The sequence below is a fragment of the Loxodonta africana genome, chromosome 9 (assembly GCF_030014295.1).
Source record: "Loxodonta africana isolate mLoxAfr1 chromosome 9, mLoxAfr1.hap2, whole genome shotgun sequence".
NCBI classification, from domain to species: domain Eukaryota; kingdom Metazoa; phylum Chordata; class Mammalia; order Proboscidea; family Elephantidae; genus Loxodonta; species Loxodonta africana.
This window is the reverse complement of record NC_087350.1, coordinates 53,493,379-53,502,931: the sequence shown is the minus strand read 5'-3', so window position 1 is coordinate 53,502,931 and position 9,553 is coordinate 53,493,379. Positions and strand designations below refer to the sequence as shown.

Sequence of the window (9,553 nt, the reverse complement as noted above, 5' to 3'; positions counted from 1 at the left end):
TTCCACTATGTTCTTGAATAATCTTTTTGAGTTCTTCAACTGTTTTATCAGTGTGTTCCTTGGCTTTTTCTGCAGTTTGCCTTATTTCGTTTCTGAGGTCATCCCTGATGTCTTGAAGCATTGTGTAAATCAGTTTTTTATATTCTGTATCTGATAATTCCAGGATTGTATCTTCATTTGGGAAAGATTTTGATTCTTTTGTTTGCGGGGTTGTAGAAGCAGTCATGGTCTGCTTCTTTATGTGGTTTGATATCGACTGCTGTCTCCGAGCCATCACTAAGATATAAAAAAAAAAAAAAAAGCCGTGGTTAAGTGTTTGGCTGCTAGCCAAAAGGTCACCAGTTTGAATCCACCAGCCACTCCTTAGAAACCCTATGGGGCAGTTCTGCTCTGTCCTATAGAGTCACTATGAGTCGAAATTGACTTGACGGCAATGGGTACAGGTATAGTAGTGGTTTATTCTGTAATTGCTCACTGAGTCTTATCTTGTTTTGTTTTCTTGCAATATACGTGGATGGGCTACTAGATTGTGCTGTCTTGTTTGTTGTAGCCCTTGACTTACTTATGACCTATTACCAGCTGGTTTGGGCTGTTGCCAGATATATATGCCTGAGTCTATTGACTATTCTTGAGTAGAATCTGATTTTGGGTCATCAAGTGTGTGCTGCACCCTAACACCTATCCACCTTGAGAAGTAGTGGTGATAGTTGTGTGCACCAGATTCTATTAGCAGCTGGGGTTCACCCTCCAGCAGGGGCAGGTTGCTGACAGGCTTCCCCCAAGTGTCAGTGAGGTAGGTGTGTCTCTATTCCTATAGCACCTTGGTGGGAGGGCACTTCAGCTGTACCTTAGGCCCCCAGTGGAAGTACCTCTACTGATTGGTAGGTGTCACCCTCCTTATACCCGTAAGGCCAGAGGCTAGGTGGTCTGGGGGAAGCTTCAGCTCTCAGTTCCCTGTTGTGGGTCAGTTAGGGTTGTGTTGAATAAGCAGAGATATTAGACCTGGGAAACTTGTTTTTTCCAGAAAATCCACTAAAAAAAAAAAATGCAGTCAGATCCCTATCAGAACTGCCTTTGGATTATAACCGCCACCTTATTCCCTGTAAGGATGAAAGTCCGAGATTTGGATCATATATTCTTGGCTGTAGCTGGTTCTGTGTTTTTAGTACAATTAGGGATGGATTTTTGGTCCCTGGGTTTTTTGTGGTTCCTTCTCTCAGGCCAGAAGAATGGGTTAGGAAAAGACCAAAAAAAAAAAAAAAAGGGGAAAGCACAGCTGCCGCGGAGCCAGAGCCGTTATTCCTCTGGCTCAGGAAATTCCAATGTTAATGAAGCTGCCTGGGAAGGGGAGGGGAGGGTTCAGAAAAACAGGAGAGAGTAGCAGCCCTGGATGTAGCCAAAGTTGCTTATCTTGCTTGGGATGCCCATTTTATCTGAGATTCCCGAGGGGAGTGTCACCTATGTGTGCTGGCTATGTGGAGATTGTCCCCGAAGGTCTGGCCCGCTGAAGCCGCGGTCAGATCCTCCGCTGCCAGTCCAAAGCCAAGCATCAAGGTTCCCCTGCTGGGATGCTGCACTCCTGGCTCCAAAATCAGTCACTGCATTCCGGGGACTTCTCGTCCCGCCAGCCGCGTTGCCACGCCACCACCGCGGACTGGCTGAGCTCCCTCCTGGTGTTAGTTCAGGGGGGTAGGGCTGTACCCTGTGCTTGCGCGTGACAGTTCCCAGTCAAAAGCCTGGCGCCAAGGTTCCCCGGCTGGGACACAGCACTTCCAGCTCCAAAACCAGTCACTGCCTCCTGGGGACTTCTCCCACCAGCCGCGTTGCCACGCCGCCCGCGTGGACCGGCTGGGCCCCCTCCCGGGGTCAGTTCAGGGGGGTAGGGCTGCGCCCCTTGTTTGCGCTGTCACAAGATTTTGTGTTCAGCTCCCCTGGGCCCAGACCTAAGCCTGGCGCCAAGGTTACCTGACTGGGACACTGGCTCCAGACTCCGAAAACAGTCGCTGCTTCCCCATATTTGTTCGTTCTCCGTCTCTAAATCTGTGTTTCTTGTACAGGGTTCGTAGATTGTTATGTATGTGATCGATTCACTCGTTTTTCCGAGTCCTTGTTGCAAGAGGGATCCGAGGTAGTGTCTACCTAGTCCGCCGTCTTGGCCCCACCCTATAGCTAACTTTTTATTGAGAAAAAGTAGGCAGATAAAAAAAACTACAGATTCATTGGAATATAAAAGCCAAAACAACAAAGCTACTGGAAGAAAACAAACAAAAAAAAAAAACCTTTTTGATGCTGGAGAAGCAAAGATTTCTTAGTGAGAACACAGAAAACATGAGATGTAAAAGAAAAACATGATCAATTAGAATTTACCAAAATTAAAAACTGTCTATCAAATGACACCTTCAAGAAAATAAGTAGGCAAGCCACAGAAAACATTTCATATCTTTATACCTAAGAAAGGACTTGTATCAAGGATATATAAAGATCTCCTACGACTCAATAATAAGACAGGTAACTCAATAACAAAAGACTTGGACAAATATTTTGCAGGAGAAGATAGAGTTGATAAGTACATGAATTACTGCCCAGCACCCTTAGTCAACATAGGAATTAAAAAAAAAAAAAAGTAAAACTAAAATGAGATACAATTGCAAACCCACTACAATGGTAAAAATGACAACACCAAATGTTGGCCCAAAGGTGGAGTTCTTTAAATAACATGAAGTTCAGAGGCCAGAGACCTGGGTTACAACCTCTAACTTGGTTTATTATTGGCTTCTTTAATAACTTTTTCCCAAGTGTAAACTGAGAGGGCAAAAGCTTTGTGAATCACTGAGTTCCTAGGATATGTTTATTCCCCAAGGATGAACTCTCCTATTGCCTGCTCTCAACAAATACTTCTTCCCCAAAGGGAACCCAAAAGAAAACGTAGTGGTTATTTGTTGTTTGTCTCTAATCTGAAGTTTGCAGTTCTTTACCTTTGGGGTCCTCCATGATTTATAAAGTTAGATTACACGCCATTGCTCAGGAGTTGTGAGCAGATCTACCTTGTTTGGATGTTCTCCGTGCTGCAATGTATCTTTGAGACTCTTAGAGGCTCCACCTGTTTTATTGGATTCTGGATCTTCTTGAGAAAAATGGAAGAACCATCCCATGCCTTGTAGCTGAAGGTATCTGTGCTCATTACCTGAGAGCCCATATTAGAGCAAGTGTAAAATTTAGATTCAGTCATATGATTATCTGTTTGTGTATGTTCACATGTGCAGGTGTTCAGTGTGTGCTCGTGATTGGTAGCATGATTCCACTCAAACAAAAGACAGATAGCTCCATGTAGAGCACTTTACCTGAAATGGATCATTTATCCAAATTTTTAGGGAATGATAAATACCTATATCCTCTCATTTGCTCTTGATTCCCCATTGAGTTCTGTTGATTTTTTTCTCCAAATTTTATCCCAAATCTCTTCAATTATCTTCATCATTCCTGCCATAATCCAGGTACACAGTCATTCATTTGTACCTGAACTACTGCAGTAGCCTTCTAGTAAGATTCCTGCCCACACTCTTGCCTTCCTATACTCTATTCTCCACCTAGTAGCCCCCAAGATATTTAAAACTTTTAAATTACTCATTTGATTAACCTTTTCATGGATGTTCTACTGCTTTGAAAACAGAATTAAAATTTTCTGTTATGGCAAGACAGGTATGACATAATCTGCTTCATAGATAATTCTCCTGCCTCATATCCTTCCCTTGCTCACTATACTCCTGCATTTTCTCTGTTCCTCAAATACCTTAGCCCTTTCCTCTTTCAAGTTCTTACACTTACCTACATTGCCCGTTTTAGCTTTTTCTAATTTAATAAGATCTATTAAAATCATAAGTACACATACCTTCAAATTCCATACAAAACAACATAGGAATTTAATAATGTCTATTAAAATCATAAGTACACATACCTTCAAATTCCTATACAAAACAACATAAGAACCATCTTATTTATTGTGGTATGGCTAGAAATAACAAAATATTACAAACAACCTAAATGTCAATCAGATAGCCAATTAGCATCCTTATAATTATATATTTATGATTATGATTAACATAGTAATGTTCAGCCAAACAAAATGTACAATTCTTCTCAGATAACAATGTCTTCTGAACTGCCTTTTAAACTTAGTGGACAGAAGAACATAGGGGTTTTAGATATTGTGTTTAAGGTTGGAGAGCTGGTGGGTGGCACAAATGGTTAACAGCTTGGCTATTAACGAAAGGTTGGTGGTTCGAGTCCACCCAGGCATGCCTCAAAACAAAGGTCTGGAAATCTGCTTCCAAAAGATCACAATCATTTAAACCCTTATGGTATGCAGTTCTACTCTAAAACACGTAGGATCACAATGAGTCAGAACCAGTTTGACGGCAATTGGTTTGGTTTTGTGGTATAGTCAAGTAGGGAGAATTTGTAGATACTGGAGTCTTTGATTAATACCCAGTGTGAATGATGGGTCTTTTAATGAGGCAGCTTTCAGTCTTCAAAGTGAAAGATCTTGAGATTCATTAGCATTCTTTAAATATTACATGAGTTCTATTTTGTAGTAGATGCAGGCATCATAATTACTTTTCTTATTTGTCAGTTTTCACATGGACTGTACTAAGACCAACTGATCTGAAGACCGAGAGAGGAATGATAGTATTCAGAGTATAAGGAGTGTTCTAAACAAGAAAAACATCAGGTATGTGTCACTGGCATAAAACTAGGTTAGGATCAGTTTAAAAGGCGAAGGTGCTAGTGATAAACCAGCCTAGACAAATAATTACAAAGAACTTCTCCTTGGACAGTTATGGGGTATGACTGGAAAAGCCAGCGTCTTTCAAGGTGTTGCGAAACTGGAACAAAAGTGCTATGGTTTGAATTGAGGAAATAAATCGGGTCAGAACTTGGAAGAGAAACTAGGCTTTATTCTTCCCTTTCAAAAAATATTCCTTTAGAAAGTGTGATGGTTGATCGAAAATGTGAAGGAGTGGGAAGGAATTTTGTTGAAGGAAGGACTGATGGCTGTATTACAAGGTATGCCACTAGATCTTTTGTTATTGACCTAGATTCCTGTCCTTAATGACCTTGCCTTGACTAGTTACTTATCATGTTTCTCAACCAAGTATGCAAATCCTAATTTCTGTGAGATCCAGAGCAGCCCACTGGGTGTCTTATCTTGATCCAACTGATGGAAGTCAAACATTAGCCAAATACTGTGTGAGAGGAATAGATAGGGTCAAGAGCTGGGAACAGACACATTGGAGAGCTTGTGATAATAGTCTTCCTAATAACTGGTTGCTGACCTAGCCTTGCACCCTAATTTCTTAATCTCATATTTCTGTTATAAATAAACTGATGAATTTCTCAATTTTAAACATGGTCTGATTTGATAAATTATTCTGATGCTTTATGGTTCCTACTAAAGAGCTGTGTTGTTTTCTAGATGGACACACGATAAATAGGTCACACCATTACTACTCCAATAACTCCAGTACTGGGGAAAAATACATGAAATGTGCAGATTAATGTTTATATACTGATTAGTTCAAAAACATCTTCTTATTATTTGACATTAGAATAATTTCTTATTCTTTCATGTTTCCACATGTTTTTTCATTTACAGCAAAAGAGAAGAACAGGATGAAGAGAGATAATCAGAGCAGAGTGTCTGAATTCCTCCTCTTAGGGCTCCCCATACAGCCAGAACAGCAGGGAATGTTCTTTGCCCTGTTCCTCGGCATGTACCTCACCACGGTGCTGGGGAACCTGCTCATCATCCTGCTCATCAGGCTGGACTCTCGCCTCCACACCCCCATGTACTTCTTCCTCAGCCACTTAGCCATCACTGACATCTCTTTCTCATCAGTCACAGCCCCAAAGGTGCTGATGAACATGCAAACACAGAGTCAATCCATCTCATACGCTGGGTGCATTTCTCAGGTCTATTTTTCCATGCTGTTTGCTGATATTGACAGCTTCCTTCTCACCTCAATGGCCTATGACAGGTACGTGGCCATTTGTCACTCCCTCCACTATACCACCATCATGAGTCAAAGCCTGTGTTTCTTGCTAGTAATTGTGTCCTGGGTTTTATCCTTTGCCAGTGCTCTGTTACACACCCTGCTCCTGGCCCATCTTTCCTTCTGTGGAGACAACATTCTCCCCCACTTCTTCTGTGACATCTCTGCCTTACTTAAGCTGTCCAGCTCAGACACCACAACAAATGAGCTGGTTATTCTTACTGTAGGGGGGATGGTCATTATCCTTCCATTCATATGCATCCTGGTCTCTTATGGCCACATTGGGTCCACCATCCTGAGAATTCCCTCCACCAAGGGAATCTGCAAAGCCTTGTCCACTTGTGGCTCCCACCTCTCTGTCGTGTCTCTGTACTATGGGGCAATTATTGGATTGTACATTTTCCCCTCATCCAGTGACTCCAATGGCAAGGATGTCATTGTGGCTGTATTGTACACTCTGGTCACTCCCATGCTTAATCCTTTTATCTACAGTCTGAGAAATAGGGACATGAAAGGAGCTATGGGAAATATACTCAGTAGAGGAAAGTTTTCACTATAATGTGCGCTGAATCTAGGCTGGTGTTGTGGCATGTTTTGTTCAATAAGATATTGGCAAAAATAAAAATAAAAACTTAAAAAACACTGCATATGATGTGTTGCTATTGAGACCCCGAGACCATGGTTTTAAGAAACACAGGTTAGTCTACTGGAGAATGAAAGATGAGAAAAAGAGAGGCTTCAGCTGTCCCAAACATCCTGGCCATATCCAGAGAGGCCGTCTGGTATAAGTGAGACTTTCTAGAACATTCAGTCACAGACAATCCAGCCCAGTAGAGTACTGCTCAGCTGATCCATAGAAGTGTGAGCAAATAAAATGATTGTTTTAAGCCAGTATGTTTTGGTTTCGTTTCTTTCACAAAGTTAGCTGATACATTTCTCATATTCCTGAGGCATTCATAATCTTTGTCCATTGTGACAACTTATCCATTTTCTAGTTAGTGTTTTCCCCTCCCCACTCTTCCCATCCTTCCTAACCATCAAAGATTGTTTCTTTGTGTAAACCTTTTCAGGAGTTTTTATAATAGTGGTCTCATACAGTATTTGTTTTTTTTGTGATTGACTTATTTCACTCAGCATAATGCCCTCCAGCTTCATCCATGATGTGAGGTGCTTCACAGATTCATCGTTGTTCTTTATTGTTTCATAGTACTCCATTGTGTATATGAACCATAGTTTGTTTATCCATTCATTTGTTGATGGGCACCTAGGTTGTTCCCATCTTTTTGCTATCGTGAACAATGGTGCAATGACTATGGAAGTGCATATGTCTATTTGTGTGATGGCCCTGATTTCTCTAGGATATATTTCTAGGAGTGGGATTGCTGGATCATATGGTATTTCTATTTCCAGCTTTTTAAGGAAATATCATATCATTTTCCATAATAGTTATACCATTTTCCATTCCCACCAGCACTGCATGAGAGTTCCAATCTCCCTGCACTCTCTCTAATATTTGTCATTCTCTGTGTTTTTTGATTCATGCCAGTAATGTCGAGGTGAGACGGCATCTCATTGTAGTTTCAATTTGCATTCATGTAATGGCTAGTGATCTTGAGCATTTCCTCATATTTCTATTAGCTACTTGAATGTCTTCTTTGATGAAGTGTCTGTTCATATCCTTTGCCCATTTTTTAATTGAGTTATTTGTCATAGAGATGTTAGATTTTCCTATGGATTTTAGAGATTATACTTTTGTCACATTTGTCATAGCCGAATTTTTTTTTGAAGTCTTTAGGTTCTCTTTTTACTCTTGGGTGAAGCCCTTTGAAGAGCATAAGTGTTTATTTTTTAGAAGATCCCAGTTATCTAGCTTCTGTTCTGGTGTCTGTGTATTTTTAGTTATGGTTTGTATCCTATTTATGCCATGTATTAGGACCTTGAGCATTGGTGCTATTTTTTCTTATGTGACCTTTATAGTTGTCGGTTTTATATTTGGATTGTTTCCCATTTGGAATAAGTTTTTGTGTATGGTGTTAGCTATGGGTCCTGTTTAATTTTTTTACAGGTGGACATTCAGTTTTGACAGCACCATTTGTTAAAAAGACTGTCTTTTCCCCATTTAGTAGATTTTGGGCCTTATGTTGAAGATCAGAGGACCGTAGGTGGATGGATTTACATCTGGGTTCTCGATTCTATTCCATTTATGTGTCTGTTGCTGTGTCGGTACCAGGCTGTTCATGGCTGTATAGTAGATTCTGAGGTCAGGTAGTGCAAGACCTCCTACTTTATTCTCCTCCTTCAGTAGTGCTTTACCTTCTGGCACCACCCTCCTTTCCATATAAAGTTAATAGCTTTTCCATCTCTTTGAAGAATCAGGATTTGGATCGGGATTGCATTGAATTTGTAGGTTGCTCTGGGTTTTTCTGGGTAGAACTGACATTTTCTCAATGTCGAGTCTACCTATCCATGACCATGGTGTGTCTTTCCATTTATGTAGGTCTCTTAGTTTCTTGCAGTAGTGTTTTGTAGTTTTCTTTGTATAGGTCTTTTATGTCCCCAGTTAGATTTATTCCTAAGTATTTTATATTTTTAGGGGTTATTATAAATGATATTGCTTTCCTGATGTCCTTTTTGTGGTTCTCTTTATTGGTGTATAGCTATGAAACTGAGTTTTTATGTTTATCATGTATCCTGCTACTCTACCGAATCTTTCTATTAGTTCCAGGAGCTTTCTTGTGGCTACCTTTGGATTCTGTATGTATAGTATCATATCACTCACAAATAGGAATAGTTTTACCTCCTCCTTACAATTTGGATGCCCTTTTTCTCTCTCTCTTTTTTTTTTACCTCATTGCTCTAGCTAGGAACTTTGACACAATGTTAAATAGGAGTGATAAAAGGCATCCTTGTTTTGTTCCTGTTCTCAGGGGGAATATTTTCAGCCTCTCTCCATTGAGGACGCGGTTGACTACTGGTTTTGTACAGATGCCCTTTATTATGTTGAGGAATGCCCCTTCTATTCCTATTTTACTGAGAGTTTTTAAAATCAGGAATGGGTATTGTACTTTATCGAATGCCTTTTCTTTATCAATTGAGAAGTTCATGTGATTCTTTTCATTTTATGTACTTTATCGAATGCCTTTTCTTCATCATTTGAGAAGTTCATGTCATTCTTTTCTTTGTTTTATGTATGTGGTAGATTACGTTAATTCATTTTCTAATGTTGAACCATCCCTGAATACCTGATATGAATCCCACTTGGTTGGGGTGTATTATTATTATTTTTTTTTTTTACATGATGCTGAATTCTATTGGCTAGAATTTTGTTGAGAATTTTTGCATCTATAGTCATGAGAGATACTGGTCTGTAATTTTCTTTTCTTGTGATGTCTTTGCCTGGTTTTGGTATCAGGGTTATCCTGGCTTCGTAGAATGAATTCAGAAGTATGCTTTCCTTTTCTATGTTCTGAGATAGTTTGAGTAATACTGGTGTGAGTCTTGTC

At 40.2% G+C, this 9,553-nt stretch overlaps 1 protein-coding gene across 1 annotated transcript; it reads left to right on the top strand.

The window, feature by feature from the left end:
- Positions 1-5,548: 5,548 nt before the first annotated feature.
- Positions 5,549-9,289, top strand: LOC135232446 (olfactory receptor 1J21-like). The gene has a single exon (XM_064291485.1). It carries the CDS (start codon positions 5,626-5,628, stop codon positions 6,607-6,609), a length of 984 nt encoding a protein of 327 aa, XP_064147555.1. The 5' UTR covers positions 5,549-5,625; the 3' UTR covers positions 6,610-9,289.
- Positions 9,290-9,553: the final 264 nt, after the last annotated feature.

What these genes read in the sequence shown, in the direction of transcription:
- LOC135232446 (XM_064291485.1), top strand. Translation starts at nt 5,626, where the DNA reads ATGTTTCCACATGTTTTTTCATTTACAGCAAAAGAGAAGAACAGGATG.